General features: G+C 40.1%; 1 protein-coding gene across 1 annotated transcript; it reads left to right on the plus strand.

The window, feature by feature from the left end:
• Positions 1-2,158: 2,158 nt before the first annotated feature.
• Positions 2,159-21,157, plus strand: KRCC1 (lysine rich coiled-coil 1). Its single transcript, XM_049856356.1, is given in 3 exon segments — positions 2,159-2,213; positions 2,216-2,555; positions 19,931-21,157. Coding segments are annotated over 3 exon segments (1,191 nt in total). The 3' UTR covers positions 20,727-21,157.
• Positions 21,158-21,369: the final 212 nt, after the last annotated feature.

A 21,369-nucleotide genomic window follows, 5' to 3' on the forward strand; every position in this document is an offset into this window, starting at 1 on the left:
GTGGTTTCCTTGGGAGACAGGAGATGAGATGATGAAATGTATACATATATATGTATTTATGTGTGTGTACATATGTATAAAACACTCGGTTGCTAACCAAAAGGTCGGCAGTTCAAATCCACCAGCCACTCCTTGGAAACTCTATGGGGCAGTTCTACTCTGCCCTACAGGGTCCTTATGAGTCGGAACCGACGGCATCTTACAACAACAACATACATGTATAAAGGAGCCCTGGTGGCACAAAGGTTAACCTCAGCTGCTAACTGACAGGTTGATGGTGAGACCAGCCGCCTCCCCGCCATCTCGAATAGGCAAGGGCTGTGCCTGTCATCTTCTGTGATATAGGAACTAACTCCCTGTCTTTAAGCTATCTCCTTATTTAGGTATGGGTCCTGTTTCTGGCCAAGCTGAGGAAAACAGGAGACTGAGGTCGCAGGACCAGCTGAAACTGGCAAGAACTAGACCTGGCCCATCTGATGTGTGCAGAACCACCAACCCTGTCCTCTGGGTGACCCTGGAACTCTTCTCCCACCAGATGGAACAAAACTTTAGCAGCCGAGATTGGGGGAAGACTTTCAGAAGCGAGGGGTCTGAAGATCCAGTTTGAGAGACTCCTCCTTTTTAGACTGAGCGAGTGCAGAAAGGCCGGACTGCCCCGGGAATGCCTTTTTGTACCAGATCAATCACCAAGCTGGCCCAAACTTGAGGCATTCCTGAAGACCCTAGATCCGATTTACCTCACCCATATACGCCCCTTGGGTTATTGTTCTGGGAGCCGTCTTGACAACAGAAGTCCTGGTGTGCTCCTTTGCTTGGCCAACCAAATAAAGCTTCTTTTGCTTTCACCCATTTGGTGTCTCTATGGCCATGCTGGGCAGACCTGGAACAGTCTGGTTACAATGGTTCGAACCCACCCAGCGGCTTTGCAGGAGAAGGACCTGCTCCCAGAAAGACTGCATGCTAGAAAACCCTAAGGGGGAGCTCTACTCTGTCACATGGGTTTGCTATGAGTAGAAATTGACTCTAACAGCACCTAACAACAACAATATGTGTATGTGTGTAGGAGTGGTTCATTATTATATATGTATACAAAATCTTCACAACTGGACCAATAAGCAACATCATGATAAACAGAGAAAAGACTGAAGTTGTCAAGGATTTCATTTTACTTGGATCTACAATCAACACCCATGGAAGCAGCAGCCAAGAAATCAGCATTCCATTGAGCAAATCGGCTGCAAAAGACCTCTTGAAAGTATTGAAAAGCAAAGATGTCACCTTGAGGACTAAGGTGTGCCTGACTCAACCCATGATGTTTTTCAATCACCTCATATGCATGCGAAAGCTGGACAATGAATAAGGAAGGCTGAAGAAGAATTGACACCTTTGAATTTTGTTGTTGGTGCAGAATATAGAATATACCATGGACTGCCAAAAGAATGAACAAATCTGTTTTGGAAGTATAACCAGAATGCTCCTTAGAAGCAAGGATGGGGAGATTGTCTCAGGAGGGATCAGTCCCTGGAGAAGGACATCATGCTTGGTAAAGTACAGGGTCAGCAAAAAAGAGGAAGACCCTCAACGAGATGGATTGACACAGTGGCTGCCAACAATGGGCTCAAGCATAGCGACAATTGTGAGGATGGCACAGGACCAGGCAGTGTTTTGTTCTGTTGTGCACAGGGTCGCTATGAGTTCGAACCGACTGGAAGGCACCTAACAACAACAATAACGTATACATAGAGAAAGAGAAGGAGCTGGGGTGGGGAGGAGTCATTTATGTACCCATGATGACCACATATCATCACCAACGATTATGCTTAATCTACTCTGTATACTAAGGGCCACAACAGAAAAGAAAGACAATGCAGAAGATGACGTCCTTTTGAGATATTTCCGAGGTGGAATCCCTAGATTTCCAGATTTTCTGTTTCCCTCTTTTGGTTTTACATGCACTCCCTGAGAACGGCCCCACGTGCTTTTCCCTCCCGCCAATGGGAACGCGAGGAGAAGCGGCAGGCGTCAGCTTTGCCACCACAGCTGGCGGCCAGCGGAGCCCAGCAAGAGGCGGAGGGGGCGGAGCAAACGGGGAGGCAGGGCTAAGGGCCCGAGGGGGAGGGAGGTGACCCACGCAAGCGCAATAGTGCGCCTCGCCGCCATGGCGTCGGCACCGCCCAGTCACCAGGCGGTGGTGGCGGCGACTTCCCCTCAGGAAGGGCCGTCTCCGCCTCCTGCCTGTACCCCGCCTGCTCGGCGGCGGAGGCGGCGGCGGCGGCAGCGGTTGTTCCTGCCTCTCCGCCACCTCCACCCCGGCCTAGCTCCCGGCTGGCGGCGTTGGCGGGGAGGGGGACAGTAGTTGTAGACGCCCGCCCCTGCCTCAGAGAAGGTGAGTTCCCGCCGGCGGCGGGGGCGCCCCGTCTCAGCCCGTCGACTCCGCGGCCCAGCCCTCCGGGCGCGCCCGAGTGGACGAAATGGCCGACGTCGGCTCCCCTCCACGCCCCGGGAAGGGGCGCCAGGGCTCCGGAGGAGTGTGGAGGGAAACGGGGAGCTGAGGCGTGAGTGGGGAGCCAGGCGGCCAGGCGGACGTCTGTGGGTCTGAGTGTCAGGGAACTCAAGAGATCGAGGGGACGAGACAGGCGACAGCAGGCCCGAGGCGGGAGCCGAGGAAACCTCCGTCTGGTGGAGTCAACATTCTGGAAAAGTGGAGACTTCCCGTAGGATCCTTAGGAGAGGTGGAGTTAGGGCTTGGAGGAGAGTAGGAAGTAGCTCAGGGAGCCCTGGTGGCGCAGTGGCTAAGCGCTGGGCTGCTGACCAAAAGGTCGGCGGTTCAGCCAGCAGCGACCGCCGGAGAGAAGAGTGTGGCGGTCTGCTTCCGTGAGGACGTACAGCCCTGGAGGCCCTGTGGGGCAGCCCTACTGGGCGCTATAGGGTCGCTAGGAGTCAGAATCAACTCCACGGCAACGGGTTTGGTAGGAAGTAGCTTTACAGCTGCGGGGGCCCTCGGAGGAAGAGGCGTTGGGGAATCACGTCGGAGAACTTTCCTTGACTCCCTCCCGGAAGCCCTGGCCGGGTGAAACAAGCGTCTGAGTTTCCTAAACCAAAAAAAAAAACCCAAACCCAGTGCCCTGGAGTCGATTCCGACTCATAGCGACCCTGTGGGCCCACTTGAATCATGGTGTGTGAGTTTTAAGGCGAATCTGCCAACGCTTTTTCCCTGACATATTTTTTTCTTGACCATCTCTGAGGTGTTTGAGCGCTCCCAAAGTATAATATTATATAGCTGCGAACAGCCTGCTTTTTGCTAACCATGCATTAAGGCTTTAAAGCAGTTTTGGAAATTATTTTAGATGGTGGTACTTGATCCAGCCGCAAAGGATCTCAGTAAAACATTCATGCATCTTAAATTTCGTAATTAATTTTTAATATTTGCTGTGTTGCCTTATGTTGTCTTTTGTCTCCAGAGTGAGAGAGAGTGGAAGCCAGCATACTGTAGAATAATAATTCCTGGAGGGATAATCATAGATAACACTTCATTTTCACCCGCTTACATGATAAATTGTATTCTTCTGTGCTATTCCATAATCTTTTACACCTTTCCCTTTGGAGGCATGGCAAAACAGCAAATGTAATAAATCTTTTAAAACTTTGTAAGCACTTTATAAATCCCATTCACTAAAAATGGAAGTTAGAATTTCACTGCATCAAGATGATGTTCTCTTAAGTCTCTTAACGAAGACAACCTTTGGAAAACTAGCTTTGGTGTCTTCAGTCAGCCTGGGTTAGTACGATTGTTCGGAAATAAAAAATAAAATCTCCTGGATTTTTGTTTTTATATGAAACTGCCTGCTCGTCAGCAGCAATTAAGCCTGAGCAGTTTATAGGTGTCAAGACTGCAATTCAATTTGGCTCTTATGGCCAGATCACAGGAAGATTTGGAACCAACTTCTCATGGAAAAAACGGCTTTTTGCCAGATTCAGCATTTTTTTTCTTTGATTGTTTTTGAATATGTGTAATTATTAAAGATGTTAAAAGATCTCAGTTCACACAATGCTAGCAGTAACCTTCCTATACCACTTCAAGGTGGTAAAATGAGAATACTGGAAAAGGAAGATTCTGGTACTAGCTTCTACATGGCCCTGAGCAAATCAAACCGCCTGGACTTGGGTTTTATCATCTTTGGGGTGGGGAGGTTGAACTAGTCCACTAGTGGTTTTGCCCCTCAAGGGACATTTGGCAATGTCTGGCAACATTTGTTGTCACCACTGGGGGGCAGAAGGTATGCCATTGGCATCTAGTGGCTTGAGGCAAGGGTTACTGCAAAGATCCTGGGGTGCCCAGCATAGCCCCTCACAACAATTATCCCACCCAAAATGTCGATAGTGCCAAAGTTAAGAAACCCTGGACTAATCAAACTCAGGTCCCTTACAGCTTTAAATTTTTGACTGATTTTGCATTTCCATGTTGATATTCATGGCTGAGTACTAGAATGACAATTCATAAAAAATAACAAACATTAATCTTAACCTTTGAGTTGAGAGTTGAGACTGTTCACTAGGATTTGAAGAACAAGGTATAATTGTTCTTCAAAAAAATTACCTCTTGTCGTCTACTTCCGGTAAATACCTTTCATTAACTGTTCAGTCAACTTCTCACTTAACAAATGGTAAAATTTTACGTATTATATCCTTTAACACTATGAGGATTCAATGTATTTTTAATTTAGATGTTTGTAAAAGCTCTAAATAATTGCGTTATAATAGTAGGTAAACAAGAAAAGGGAAAAAAACATGTTGCTTGATATTTTGTCGGTATCTTTCTTTAAAAAGACCTGTTAGGAGATTCCTCCATAAAGGTATCAAGGAACTGTCATACTTTCAGTTATTAAAATTCCACCCTCACTTTCCAGACCCTGACAGGACCATTAAAAGTGATTCGAAGAGCATCTGCCCATCCCTTTTTACCGACAGCTATAGCACCCTTATGAGTCTGTCCTCTGTATTGGTCTTGGCAATGAGCAGATTTCAATAAGGATTAGAGATTGGCAAGCAGGGAAGAAATAGAAGCTGAGAGGTTACAAATAGGAAATTGAGAAACTCAGTCACAGAAAAAGAAATACCAAGGGGCCACACTATATGAAAAGAAATACACATACTTAAAATTTATGATCAAGGTGTCATAAGATTTTCCAGGACACTTTGTAATTCATTCAGTGAAGTTTCTCAGATATTTTTGACAGTTAAAAAATGAATGTTCACCAAATAATGATATCCCTGAGTAATCATAGTAAAAACAGAACAGCAACAAACAAAAAAAACTTTATCTACCTAGGTATTCCTTTTAAGGAAAAAAAAAATTTATTTAATGGACTTAATTTTAGACTGAAGGACATTTCTGACTCTTTACTGAATTGTTAATTCATTTATATAGCAATTGCCTAAAAATACTTGCCCTTGTTTCCATGATATTAAATAGATTCAAGTCAAATGGCAGTAAGAAAATCTAACTCATAGCCCTTCTTACACATTTATTCAAAAAACATTGAGCTCCTGCTGTGTACCAGGTAGTGTGCTCAGTACTGCGGGTATACAGATGAGTTAGGCACAACCTTTTTAAAGACCCCAGTGCTTGGTAGTTCAATTAGGGGAAAAAAAACAAAGTGGGAATTAGTTTTAAATATGGATTATTCAGACTTCTGTAGCACACAAGCATAATCCCTGAGTTAGCTAGCTACAGAGTAGTTACGATTATTGACGTTCAAAGGCTTAGTTTAAATAAAGACAAATTTAATATTAAATATGTAACTAGTACTCTTAAGTGATTTTGTTCATTCATTTGTATTTTGTGATTGGACATATGCCATAGTAAGTACTTAGTTATTTTTGTGATGGTCGTATTAGTAAAATTGCTATAATTTAACACACTCATAGGTCAGATAGCTAAGAGTATTTATGATGCTGACAGGTGTAGGACTGCATTTAAGATGCGTTTAAGATACAATCAAGATCTCTGAAAACTTCTTAAATGGGGTTTGACCTTCAGGGGCAAAAAGGGATAAAGCAGCGTGCTTTGGCAGAGATGACAGAATTGGTTACCTAAAAAAAAAACTAAAAAACCTAGTCCCCTGTAATTTAGTGCCATGCTCTGCTTCATCTTTTCCAAGATTATGATGGTGTTAAAAGGTTGCAGAACTTCCTGAGAACAGGACCAGGCAGCGATGTTCATTCTTACTGCTTCTGTTCAACATTTTTTCTGAAAGCCATACGATAAGACAAGAAAAAGAAAAGGTGTACAGATTGGCAAAGAAGAAATAAAACTGACTTTATTTGCAGATGATATGATCATCTATATCGAAAATCCCAAGAAATCTAGAAAAAAGACTACTAGAATAATAGTTTATGTAATGAAGCCACAAAGTTCAAAGTCAATATACAATCACATAAAAGACTTATGAATAACTTTTAACAAAATACACTAGGAACTTTATAACATTGCTGAGAGAAATTGAAGATGCAAATAATGGAGAGAAAAAATGTCCCCTAACACATTCATAGTGAATTAAAGTATTTGGACCATTTTGTTAACTTAGTACATTTATTGGAAGGGAAGAAAACAGCTATTTACACCTGAAACAACCAAACTAACATTCTAAGTTTGCCCAAAAAATTTTGTTCTTCGAAGATTAAAGACATTTAATAAATCATTATGCTGTATTATATTTAAGTGCTATGTCAACACAAATCAAATAATGTGCTGTGAAGCATGAAGATTTTTATTAAATTTTTCACTTAAATTCAGTTTATTTAGTAAACCTGAAACTTTTTAAAAACATATTTCATATTATGCAATAGTTGAATTCAGGTTTTGCTTTTTCTAAAAGAGTGGCCAGAATGGAACAGATTCTCTCTGACAAGTTTAGAATTAAGAAAAGCAAACTAGTTCTTAGTATGTCATTAAGATTTATATGTTGTTTTCAGACAACATTTGAAAACAGTGGTTGGTGTGCAGTGTTTTTATTTAACTTACACAATGGCAGTACATATTTTTACTGCAGTACATATAAAAGATCAATACAGCTATCGAGTAACTTGCAGGGTTTCATTTCTCCAAAATGAAAGAATCCATGTTCCTCCTTTCCACTGTGATCGTTTTCCTTCCTAAAAGTAAATGACCAGGTAAATGGCATCATTGATGTTCACCCATAAGTAGGTTTGTGGTGTATATGTGGTATCAATAGGAACATCAAATCTTCTCAACTTTTTCCAAAATTTTTAGAAGGTACATCTAAAAAAATACTCTAGATGAGTTTCAGTCACCGTGACAAGCTGTATTTCCTGCTTAGGACCTAATCCAAAACCAAATCCATTGCCATTGAGTTAATTCCGGCTTATGGTGACCCTATAGGACAGAGTAGAACTTCCCCATAGGGTTTTCAAGGCTATAAATCTTCACAGAAGCAGACTGCCACATCTTTCTCCTTGGGGGATGCTGGTGGGTTTGAACTGCCAACCTTTTGGTTAACAACTGAGTGCTTAGCTACTGCACCATCGGGGCTACTTTAGGACCTATACCAGCCTGTTAAATAGCTAAGATCCCAAGGTGTTTCCGCTTGCTACTACATACTCTTGGGTATAAACATAATACCAAATTATAAAGACATTAACACAAGTGGTAAACCTTAAAAGAGTTCAAAATCAGCAATCAGGAAAGACTAGGATGAGATTTTTAAAAAAATAATCCCTCTAGTTCTAAGTTAGCTTGAAATCAAAGAGTGAAATACTCCTTCCAGGCACCCCTATCCGGTTAACGGAAAACCGTTATTTGGCTTTCTGTGGTTACTAACATCAGTATGTCTGTTAAGTAGATGAAATCCTGAATAACAAAATAGCCCATTTACCCATACAGCTCTTCCTGTGTGCCATGTACTCCTCTAAACCCTGCATACATTTTCTTTAAGCCTCACAACAACTTTTTTATGTGTATCCGTATTTTAAAGATGAAGAATCTGAGGCACAGAGGTTGCACAGCTTGTAAGTGGCGCAACTGACTGCAGAGTCCCTAGTTCCATGTGACTTCAAGAACAGTGAGGTAGTTAAATGACAGGCAGTAGTTAGTTCTACATAGGTGTCTTGGCCTTGTTAGGTGGATGATCTTTCGGGAAACGAACCCAACATTTCAAAATCTGGCTTAACAAAATAAGGTAAACATTTCTTTTTCCCAAAAATTCGTTGTCTTTAAGCTCCTAGTATACTTCATAAGGAGCTCTGGTGGCGCAGTGGTTAGGCTGCTAACTGAAAGGTTGGCGGTTCAAACCTATCAGCTGCTCCGTGGGAGAAAAGACCTGGCTATCTGCTTCTGTAAAGATTACAGCCTTGGAAACGATATGGAACAGTTCTGCTCTGTCCTATAGGGTCGTGAGTTGGAAAGGTCTTGACAGCACACACAACAACAACAGTACCCTTTATTAAGGTGTGCTTTACTTAAACCAACAAAGTGTACAATTCAGTGAGTTTTTGACAGACGTATACTCCCATAAAATCACCATCATAAGCAAAATACTAAATATTTCTATCATGCCCCTTTGCAGTCCACCCCTCCCTCCACCCTCAAGCAGCTACTGATCTGCCTTCTGTTACTATAGATTTGTTTGCATTTCTATAAATTTGTATAAATGAAATCATCCAGTAGATACTTTTTTGTGTCTGGCTCTTTTCACTAACCGTGGTGTTTTTGAGATTCATCCGTGTTGTGTGTGTTGCTAGTTCCTCTTTATTGCTCAGTAATTCCATTGTATGGATATACCACATTTTGTTTATCCATTCACCTGTTGATAGACATGATGATTTTTTTTGGGTGGGGGGGCTACTACAAATAAAGCTGCTGTGCATATTCATATACAAGTCTTTGGATATATGTTTTCACTGTTCTTGGGCAAATACATAGGAGTGAAATGACTAGATCATATAATAGATGTGCTTTTTTAAATATATTATTCTTTAATTTTAGACCATAGGCACTAGACATTCTCCCACAAATACCTTTGGCACATTTGACTTATCGCTGAGCAAACACCAGTTATGCCTGTATCTTGGGATGGGGCAACAGGAACAGAAAACTCACCAACTTTATTAATTTCTCCCCCACCAGCTTTTTCATTAGGCTGGCAATGAGCTTGGAATGAATTCATAAGCATTGCTTCCTCTATTGCCTTTCCAATAAATGGCTGTCACCTGTATAGGTTTAAGGCGGGCTTGAGTAGGACCTTCCGGAGACTCTTCTGTTTGATGTGCTTCTTGATTAGATCTGGTGTTGCCTCAAGTGTTCTTCGTGGCTCTTTATCAAGCGGTGCAAATTTTGTTATTGTAAATTCCAAGTGAAAGTTCAATCGCTTTTGTTGCAGGGGAATTACAGTTTGACAGATATCTCCTGAAACTGAACTGTTAAGCTTCTAAAGTTTAGAATGCTTCATGTTTTGCATGTTTTTGTGTTAAAGCACCGTAACAAGAATTATGCCCATTACTCATTAAAAACTTGGTTCTTCCTGACATTTTCATCCCTAGCAAGCTCTGTGCTTCCTTATATTGTATTTCCATTTAATGATTCTCACAATATTTGCCCTTTTCTTGTATAGATTCAGCAATATTGAATCTTGTAGAGCTGTGCTGCCCAACAGGGTAGCCACTAGCCTCATACAGTTATTTAAGTTTAAATTAATTAAATTTGAAAATTCACTTCCTCTAGTCAAATTCGAAGTGCTCAATAGCTACATGAGGCAAGTGGCTACTGTATTGGGCAGCACAGATATAGAACTTTCTATCTAGATGTACTTTTTAAGTCCTTTTTGAAGGATGCTCTTTTAAGAAATTGTCTAACTTTTATAAAGTGGTTTTACCGTTTTACATTCTAACCAGCAATGTATGTGAATTCCAGTTGCTCCCCGTCCATACTGACACTTGGTTATTTTCAGTCATTGTAATTTTAGCCATTCTTTTAGTGAGGTGGCACAGTGGTTAAGAGCTCAGGCTGCTAAGCCAAAGATCAGCAGTTCAAATCCAGCAGCTGCTCCTTGGAAACCCTGTGGGGTAGTTCTACTCTGTCCTGTAGGTCGCTATGAGTCACAGTCAACTTGATGGCAAAGGGTTTGGTTTTGGGAGGAGTTTAGTGAGGGGTTAATAGTTTCTTCTTGTGGTTTTAATTCACATTTGCTTGATGTCTAGTATCTTTTCATGTGTTTATTGTCCATTTGTATGTATTTTCTGAAGTGTCTATTCAAATGTTTTGCCTGTTTTTAATTGGGTTGTCTTATTGAGTCATAAGAGTTCTTTATGTACTCTAGATAGAAGTCCTTTGTCTTATATGTATTATGTGGACATTTTCTCCCAGTCTGTGGTTTTCTTAATGGAGAGATGGGTAAGGTCTAGATATCAGGAAATGTTTTGGTTTTCGAAAAGGGAAGAAATGGATTCCAGAATATAGTCTGAGAAGTTTTGTATCAGAAAGGCAGCCTGGCATAATGGTTAATAGCACATTCTGGAAATATTTACTGTGACCATAGATATATTCCTTAGCCTTTTTGTGCCTCCGTTTACTCTTCTATAAAATATGGATTATAATAGGACTTACCTCTTAGGGTTGTTAAAAAGATAAAATTAGTTACTAATAAGTGCTTAAAACTGTACCTGGTACACAGGCCAATGCTGTGTAACAGTTACAGATCAGATTATTAGTAGGTGGCTTGCAAGTGTGATACTCTGCAGTGAACATAAAATGACAGTGTGGATTTACTGAAAGCACAAGTCATGCCATGCTTTCTTTTATGAAAGATGAACTGGCAGATAAAGGAATATTGTGAACCCATATTTCTTCAGTGAAGACACTCAGATTCTCAGGGGTTTTTGAGGTATTCAGCAATACCAGGTATACCAGGAGATATTTGAAGTTCAGTGGCACATCTTCCTGAGTAATTTTATTCAAATATTAAATAAAGACATTTTACATAAAATTAATGTTTTAAGACTAGAGTTCAAGAAATTCATGAGTTTTTAAGGAACTCCTGGCACACAGTCGGCACTCAGTAAATGTTCATCTTGTTTTCCTTCCCTGTCCTTTCCTGCAGTACCCACCATGGTACCTTGAAGCAAACTCAATAAATAGTGATGAAGTTTAACAAAGCCCGAAGCCATGGAGAACTTGAACTAAGTAATGTATGGGAGTTGAAAAATGAAGGGATAGCTATGAAAGAACATTATGAAGTTAAAATTGACATAATTTAGGATTTCCTGGGGGAGGAAATGGCTGAGATTTTGAGCTTAGGGATGTGATGAAATTAAATAAAGATAAAGAGCTGCATGAGTGAAGGAGTTAAAGGTAACCTCAAGCTCCTGACCTCAGTGTCAGCTTAGAACCTTGACTTAAGAATGGGAAATCTGGTATTAAAGGTTGAGCTGGGAGGGATATGATTGTTTTATCTTAAGATATCTTGAGCCGCTAAATGACTAGCCTTCATCTTCTTAAACTTTCTATCTGTAATTAAGTTTTTGGTTGTCACCAAAAGATATTGTTTACCTGTTCTTATTGAAGATTTTTAAAGGAAAAGTCAATACCACACCACCATTGGGTATGTCAAGTTTAGTTTGAAGATACCAGTATAACTTTTAAGTTAAATTTTTACCACATTTTTAATTAACAATTTTTTTTTTACAAAAAGTAAAATAATACAGACATGTACAGGGAGCAAAATTCAATGTTTTCCCTACCCCTGTTCTAATCTCTGGTGGCATAGTGGTTAAGTGCTACAGCTGCTAACCAACGGGTCGACAGTTCGAATTCACCAGGTGCTCCTTGGAAACGCTATGGGCAGTTCTACTCTGCCCTATAGGGTCGCTATGAGTCGGGATCGACTCAACAGCACTGGGTTTGGTTTTTGGTTTTGGGTTCTAATCCCATTTCCCAGTGGTAACTAACCACTGTTGAGTTTGTATATATTTTTTTCAGATTTTTTTCTGTGAATATTCAGTTAACACAAGATCAGACTGTCAATTAGATGCACACAAATCAGAAATATTACCTGATATCAAGTTTTTCTAATTATTTCAGGATTACAGGTAGTCAAGAGGCTCAAATATCACAACATGTCAGCATTCTCTGTAATTGTGTTCGTGTTCCATTTCCAGTACTCTAGTTTCCCTGTACCCTTATGTTCTCATCTTTTTTTTCCCCCACTGTACTTTAAATGAAGGTTTACAGTCCAATCTAGCTTCCCATTAAACAATTAATATACATACTGTTTTGTGACCAACCCTATGACATGTCAACACTCTCCCCTTCTCGACCTTAGATTCCCCATTACCACCTTTCTGTCCCCTCCTGCCTTCTAGTCCTTGCCCCTGGGCTGGCATGCCCATTTAGACTCATTTTGTTTTATGGGCCTGTGTAATCTTTGGCTGAAGGGCAAACCTCAGTAGTGACTTCAGTACTGAGCTAAAAGGGTGTCCAGGGGCTGTACTATCAGAGTTTTGCTGTTTTTGTTTGTTTGCTTGTTTGTTTTTGAGTTAGAATTTTGTTCTACATTTTTCTCTAGCTCTGTCCCGGACCCTGTGTTGTAATCTCTGTCAGAGCAGTTGGTGGTGGTAGCTGGGCACCATCTAGTTGTGCTGGACTCAATCTGGTGGAGTCTGTAGTATTGTGGTCCATTAGTCCCTTGAACTAACCTTTCAGAATCAGGTGACTATCTTAAAAGAGACTACATTTCTTGAAATTGTGTACTGTAAAACATAAAATGCCAAGGCTGACTTTCTTAGCTTAGCCTTTTAATGCTGGTATCCCAGACCAGTCTACTACTAGTACCCCAGTAGCTGTTTCTTCAGAATGGTATTTTCTGGCCTTATCATGCTAAATAAATACATATTGCCATATTAAATATTAGTGGCTTACTAAATGTTTTCATTAGTAAAAAGATATTACGGTAGCCTTGCAAGTAAATTAAGGAAATTTCGGTTTTGAGATGGCGTATGAAATGGTATCTAGGTAAAGATTGAAAATATTAAATGTTTAATATGTTGTATCTGTTTTATTAATAGATATCATGTTGAATGAACAAAGATTGAACTTTTTACAGATACCTTTTATAAGGTATATATATGTGGAGTAGTGCTACAGTACACGACGGCTCTGGGTGGGGCTACAGTTTGAGTCACAAAGGATTTTATGAGAGAGACTGAAAATAAAGTGAATGTGCCTTAAAGCAGCTTTTTATTTTTTTCTCTTTATTGTGCTTTAAGTGAAAGTTTATAATTCAAGTCAGTTTCTCATACAAAAACTTACACATTGTTATGTGACCCTAGTTGCTCTCGCTGTGTGAGAGCACACTCCTACTCTCCACCGTGTATTACCCTTGTCCATTCAACCAGCTCCTGTCCCCATCTGCCTTCTCATCTCACCTCTGGAAAGGAGATGCCCACATAGTCTCATGTATCTACTTGAGCTAAGATGCACACTCCTTGCCAGTATCATTTTATGTCTTACAGCCCAGAAAGAGTTGGCTTTGAAAATGGTTTTAGTTTGGGGCTAACAGAGTCCAGGGGCTATGTCCTCTGGGGCCCCTCCAGCCTCAGTCAGACCATTAAGTCTGGTCTTTTTACTACTTGAGTTCTGCATCCCACTTTTCTCCTGCTCCATCAGGGATTCTCTGTTGTGTTCTCTGTCAGGGCAGTCATTGGTGGTAGCTGGGCACCATCTAGTTCTTCCAGTCTCAGGCTGATGGAGACTCCGGTTTATGTGGCCCGTTCTGTCTCTTGGGCTCATATTTTCCTTTTGTCTTTGGTGTTCTTCATTCTCCTTTGCTCCAGGTGGGTTGAGACCAATTGATGTATCTTAGATGGCCACTTGCTAGCTTTTAAGACCCCAGGCTTAAAGCAGCTTTTTAAATGTAGCAGGTAAAGTTCATAAATGCATCTTATTTAATCCTTATAAGAACCCTGTGAAGGAGATGGTATGTTTTGTTTGTGTGTGTGTGTGTGTGTGTGTGTGTGTGTTGTCCTTTTGATGGATGAGGAGGAGGCTAACTCAGAGAAGGGAAATAACTTGTTGAGTTACATCAGGATTTAAACTCAGGTCTTCCTAACTCCAAAGTTCATTTTCTTTTCTTCACACCATTCTGCCTTCCACTGTATCTAGAAAGCGACTACAACTTGATCCTTGTAGTCAGTATAGGGAGACATTATGAAGCTTGGGCAGGAAATTATTAATAGTAACCAAGGGATATTGTAGATCCTCAGAGCCTTCTTTTACAGTGGGCGAAGGCTATTAACATAATATGCAACAGTCTTACACTTGACTTAGCCATTTTTTTAGACACAGGACTGTAGAATGCTAGGGCTAGAGGGGAAATATTTAGTGGTCTTGTTTCCTTAGTTTATAGATGAAGAAACTGAGATCCAGAGGAGTAGTAATTCTCCCTGGGTAGTCACGGGTATGACTAAGCCTGAGAGTGAGATCTGATTCCCTCTCCAGTGTTCTTTCCCTTTATATGGTGTTGTCTCTCATTTCTGCAGCATTCCTGTATAATGGTGCCCTAGAGAAAGACCAGTAGTTATTCCCCACTCTGTGCTTTTCATAATCTGAGACCTGAATGAGCTGCTAGAGCTCTTTCATCTTTGATATCTGGGATACCAAAAGTACTAGACACCTTTACATAACTGAAACATAATGCTTGCTGTACTGTTTTAGATAATTCATCTAGTCTTCCCATTACTAATCTTATTGGCAACAGCATTTTAGTTCTTATGTGGTTGAGGTAAAAGTACTGTAATTGCAGTCATGTGTTGACCTTGGATTGAGAGGTTTTAGATTCAAGTCTCAGCTTCACCAGTAACACTGGGAAATAACTTTTACCTCTCTGAGTAGGTAACTTGCAGAATGGGAGTGGTGTTCCCTTCCATAGCTGTGAGAATTCAGTGAAATCAACTATTTGAGTGTGCCTAATACATTCTCACTCCCCAGAGCCCAAAGATCTCGGGTTAGTGAAAGACAACCAAAGGGTTCTGTAATACTTGAGATGCATAATCCCAAACTTTTATGGGATTATAAAGTAGTGTTCAGTGTGGAAGATACAAGAAAATAGAAATCTCTGATAATTGTGCTCAGATAATGTTTGTTTCCCTTCTTCCTACGCCCACATCTTGGTTATTCTTAGTGGTTGGTTATAAATCTATTCAGATTATTAGCTTTAACCTATAAGAGTTTATTCATTCCCTCACTTAAAAGAAATTTGGAGATACACAGTACAAGGCTATTGAGAGAGATCTTTGACAGATCTGTCAGGAATCCAGGCGTTTTCCTTCCTCAAGGTCCCCTCATGTTCCACGATGACTGTTTGAACTCCAGCCATGGTGCCGTAGTCATCTAGTGCTGCTATAACAGAAATACCACAAGTGGATGGCTTTAACAAAGAAAATTTAGCTTCTCTCAGTCAGGTAGGCTACAAGTTCAAATTTAGGGCATCAGCTTGAGGGGAAGTCTTTCTCTCTCTGTTGGCTCTTGACGAAGGCCCTCGTCATCAATCTTCCCTTGATCTGAGAGCCTCTCAGCATAAGAACCTCTGGTCCAAAGGACACACTCTGCTCCCGGCGCTGCTTTCTTTGTGGTATGAGGGGCCTGCCTCTGCTTGCTTCTGTCTTTTATACGTCAAAGGAGACAAGCTCAAAACACAGTCCAATCTTGTAGATTCAGCCCAGCCTCATTAACATAACTCTAGCCTATCCCACCTCATTGACGACATAGAGGTACGATTTATAACACATAGGAAAATCACATCAGATGACAAACTGGTGGACAGTCACACGATACTGGGAATAATGGCCTAGCCAAATTGATACACATATTTTTGGGGGACACAGCTCAGTCCATGACATGTGGCATCTTCATTCCAGCTGCAAGACCCTCCTGGAAGTCCTACACAGCACTTCCGCTTTCTGATTATTGGCCAGGATTTATTCACACAGTCACATCTTGCTTTAAGAATGGCTAGAAAATAGAGTGTTTTAACTGGGCACATTGCCCAAAGTTGTTAATAATAAGGAAGAAGATAAGCATCTTGGGAGGTAGGTGGTAGTTTCTGTCACAAACAAGAACATAAAAATTACTGTCTTCTAAATTGTGTCACTCTGCTGAAGCTGATACATTAATTTGAAAGCAAGCCGCACTCTATTCTTAAACTTTTCCTTCAGACCAAATATGTTAAAACTCAGGAGTGCCACCTTCAAATTCAGAGGTGTAAATTTGAGGTCACTTTTGTTCTTGAAAAAAGAAAATATTATTTATTTTTCCAAAGCAAAAACCTGCTCAAAAAGTAGGCTTCATTTTCAAACTTAACGGAAAACAAAATGGTAAGAAAATAAGAACGGATTTTATGAATTTTCAGATGATTGGTCTGTGTTGATGTTATAATTCTAAAATATGAGTTATTTAATCTGTGTAACAAAACTGTGCTTGATTTCAGGAGAATGGGAGTGGAGTATTAGACAAAAATAGATTTTATCATCTCTGCATCGTGATTTTTGGCTCCCTGGTTGGTTACTGCACAGTCTCACCGTGTGGGAAGTTCAGCTGAAAAACTGAAGCAGTTAATGAGCAAATATGAGGTTTCTCCACCAAGTTCTCAGCCTGATAAGGGTAAGGTTTCGTTCATATCTTTATCAAACTCTGCCATCCATTTTGTACTGGGGAGACTTTCACTTTGAGGCAAGAACTTGATTATTGCTCTTCAGTTTATTAAATTCAATTTAAAGCTAGTGATTTCGTATTCTACTATAAAGTCACAACAACAGCCAACCTTAGTTTTGTCTGTTTCTAATCAGATCATAAAATCACCACCCCTCTTGGCAACTGTCCCTGTTCTTTCAGTCTTTCTTTCTATCACATAATCTTGTGTATTTCTGGATCAGTGTCTTTACCATAATATTTTCCTACTATAACTATAGATTTTTAAAAAGAGTGGATTTCCTTTTAGCATTCTATTTAAGGGTACCACCATCATCAGCCGGTAGTCATTGACAACTTACCTTGTGCCAGATCCCAAGGACACAGTGCCGTAAAACTCATTGCCTCTTCCCTCCCCCCAGTACAGTTGAATTACCAGAGGACATGAGTGACCTGACCCAGTGTAGCCTGAGATGGCAGGATGCACCCTGGAAAATCCAGCTTACATTTTGAAAAGGAGGAAAACCGAAAGCTTGTGTGGTGCTAGAACAAGTACTAAGATGATTATGGCCCTGAATCAGTAATGTAACACAGTGCTACAAACTCTGACACTTTGGAAATTACATCTGGCACGGAACAGGCACCAATGTGGCATGCTACCCTTTTTCCCATTACAAATCCAAGTGGCAGCATCACCCACTGAAGCCGTGTCATGGGAGGCATCGTTAAAATTTGTTTTCTTAATGAAGCAAAAATGACTTTTCAATATTTTTGAGGTCTTCATTGAGATATAACATAAAGTTTGCCCATTTAAAGTGTGTATAATTCATTGGTTTTTAGTATAGTCACTGAACTGTGCAACCATCAGCGCACTCTAAGTATATTACCCCAAAAAGAAACTCCATACCCATTAGCAGTCACTGTCCATTTTCTCTTCCACCCTCACCCCACCCCCAGCCCTAGGGAATCGTCTACTTTCTGTTTCTGTAGATTTGCCTATTCTGGGCACTTCATCTAAGTGGAATCATACAAATGTGTGGTCTTTTGTGACTGACTTCTCTCACTTGGCATAATGTTTTCAAGGTTCGTCTATATGATAGCATGTATAAGTACTTCATTCCTTTTTATTGCTGAATAATATTCAATTGTATGAATATGTAACATTTTATTCATCAGTTTGGTAGACATTTGGGTTGTTTTACTTTTTGTCTATTATGACTAGTGGTCCTATGAACATCCATGCGCAAGTTTTTGTAGGGATGTATGGTTTCACTTCTCATGTATGAAATCATTACCACAGTCAAGGTAGCAAACTTATCCATCATCCCAAAAAGTTTCCTTGTGCCCTTAATTCCTCCCTCCCACCTCCCCCTTCCCATGTCCTCAAGCCACCACTGTCACTGTAAATTAGTGTGCATTTTCTAGAGTTTTATGCAAGTGGAATCACAGAGTATGTATTCTTTTGTCAGGCTTCTTTCACTCAGCATAATTATTTTGAGATTCATCCATGTTGTTGTGTGTATCAGTAGTTCATTCCTTTTTATCACTGGTAGTATTCCATTGTGTCATTATACCACAATTTATCCATTCACCTGTCAATGGACAGTCTGGGCTATTAAATAAAACTGCCATGAACGTTCGTGTACAATCTTTGAATTAGCATGTATTTCTTTTTCTCTTTTTGAGTAAATACCTGGGAGTGGAATGACTAGATCATATGGCAGGTGTATGTTTAGCTTGTTAAGAAACTGCCAAACTGTTTGCCAAGTGGTTGTACCATTTTATATTCCCACCATCAGTGTATGATTGCCCCACATCCTCACCATCACTTGGTATTCTCAGCCCTTAATTTCATTCTAGTGAGTTCATGGTGGTATCTCATTGTGGTTTTAACTTACGTTTAGTTGATGACTAATGATATTGAGCATTTTTTCATGTGCTTATTGACCATTTGTATATATTCTTGCCTGAACTGTGCAGATCTTTTGCCCATATTTAATCAAAGTGTAGTCCTTCCGTTACATCATTTTTATTCTAGTCAGGATTGTAGATACTATTTAGCTAAGGAGCTAATTTTCTGATTTACCAAATTAGGCTTCATTTACAATTTCTTTTGTTTCCAGAAAAGCAAAGTGATCATTAGTGACTTGAGAGTTCTGTCAGGCTTAATTTGTTTCTGTTAAAGAGAAGAAATAGCCCATTTGACCCGGGCTATGCTGCCTCCTTTTTTTTTTTTTTTTTATGCTGCCTCCTTAATTTCAGTGATAATATAGATCACTACAAATATCTAGGGCATCACCATCTCATGGTAAACACATTTGCTGCTGTGTTTGTACTTATCCAAGATTTGAGGTAGGGGAAAAAAATCAGAAATGGCCCTCCCCCTCTCCAAAAAAAAAAAACTCTAGCTAAAATTTTTGAAACTTTTCCCTACATCAGTCCTACCCCCTTTCAGCTTTCACCTCCATTTCCTCCCTTAACCCTGTCGCTGTTGCTTCAGTGGTAGAGACAACAAACCTGAGGGCATTCTAGAATGCTTTCTCACCAATCAGAAGTAGGAGAATGAAATCCAAGCCCTGGATAGAAGATCCAGAACTCTGTTCCCTCATCTTCCCTCGTGCCCTATTCCTAAGTGTAGATTTCATCTCATAGCTGAATCTCTAATTCTGTCCAGTATTTCAAACCATTTTACCAACATCCTATTATTACTGAGCCTTACAGTACTTTAGTCAGGTGAGTATGTACATTGATTTTATTTCACTTGAGTAAACTCAAGATTCTAAAGATCAAATTACTTCTCTGCAGTTCTGTTATTTCCCTTAGAAAACCAAATACAAGGAAATGATTAATAAGTACTTTAGAAATTATGTGAACATTCAGATAGATCACACACCATGGATGAGTGGCTCTAGCCACACATTCTCCATGCCTTACGTTTTTAGCCCTACAGCAGCATCCAATATGTCAGCTCTTTTCTGCCCATCTCCCTCTTTTCATCCCACTCTGAGAGACTTTTTTCATTTTTGTTTTAAATAAAGTTACTTGTGAATGGCTTGGGAGATACTTGGCCATCCTGTTGCTTCTTTTTGGCATATAATGTCATATTTAATTTTTATGCTGATGTTCACTTTTTAATTTGTCTGAGCTTCGTTTTTGTCCTTTGAAGCTCTTTTAATGAGCAAAAGAAATATTCAAAATAATCTCTTTAAGAATTTTCCCGCATCTTGTCCACAGAGAATCCCTTGTTGTGAACCTAATGAAGCATTCAAAGAAGACATATGACTCTTTCCAAGATGAACTCGAAGATTATATTAAAGTGCAGAAAGCCAGAGGCTTAGAGCCAAAGACTTGTTTCAGAAAGATGAGAGAGGACTATTTGGAAACCTTTGGGTACGAAGAAGAGGTTGATTCCAGACCCAGATATAGAATGTCTGATCAAAGACTCCCGTCTGAAACTGTCCAGACTTACCCAAGGTCATACAATATTCCGCAAACATTGGTAAACCAGTTACCTCAGCACCTACCAGCTCATGATAGCAGACTGAGACTAGACTCTCCAAGCTGTTGTCAACTCACCAGGGACTATTCCTCAGAAAAACCAGTACCCCTGAACCGTAGTCAGCAAGAATATAATTATGGCTCATACAGTGGAGAGTCTGCAGTTTACAAGCACCTCTCCTCAGAAAACAGTACCAGTGTCTATCAAGCCAGTCATAAACAGATACATCAGAAGAGAAAAAGGCGCCCTGAGGAAGGCAGAGAAAAAGCAGAGGAGGAGCGGCCCAAACATAAGAAGAAAAAAAGTTGTGAGGAGATGGATTTAGACAAACACCAGAGCATCCGAAGAAAGAAAGCAGAGGTGGAAACAGTCAGTGTCAGTACAGAAAAGCTTAAGAATCGAAAGGAGAAGAAAAGCCGAGAAGTATCTTCTAAGAAAGAGGAACGTAAGCGTAGAAAAGAGAAAAAGGATCAAGGCCAAGAAAGGACAGAGGAGGAAATGCTGTGGGACCAGTCTATCCTTGGATTTTGAAGCTGTTTAGTTGGTTATCCTGAGATTGAATTGAAAAAAATAGTTGAGTAGTTTGGTCTCACAAGGTTCATGTTCATATCCCTTATATGAACAGGTACTTTAACCTCTAACAAAGGCCACCTGAATGGAAAGTATTTAGTATGCTTTATTCCCCAACACAGAAATTGCTTTTCCATACTTTTTAAAAGCATCATTACATTTTTTTTTAATATATAATCTCCCTTAATGAGAATGGCTCTGCTTTTTATTCATCAGATTGCTATGATAGTGGAGTTATTTTCCCTTTGGAGATCATTTACTTTAAACTGGAGGATTCATAGGCTTTGCAGAATCTATTTCTTGGTTGGGTTTGCTTTGGTTTTAGTGGGATACTTTTTGGTTTTCTCTGTGAAGCAATTTAGAATGATTATTTCCTTTGTTAGCTCTAACTTGCTGTGTATTTCCTAGGCTGGAAATTGGAAAATGAAATGTATTATAATAATAAGCTTAGATTAAATATAGTTTTAAAAGTTTTCAAAGAGTCCTGATGCAAATCAGCATTTATTCTGGAAATGTTTATAATAAAGTGTTCTAATTTCCACATGTTGTTGCCTGTGTCAATGATCTGTTCCCATCCAATGATGATTTTATTTTGGGAGTGGGA

Source organism: Elephas maximus, chromosome 17 (assembly GCF_024166365.1).
Source record: "Elephas maximus indicus isolate mEleMax1 chromosome 17, mEleMax1 primary haplotype, whole genome shotgun sequence".
NCBI lineage: Eukaryota > Metazoa > Chordata > Mammalia > Proboscidea > Elephantidae > Elephas > Elephas maximus.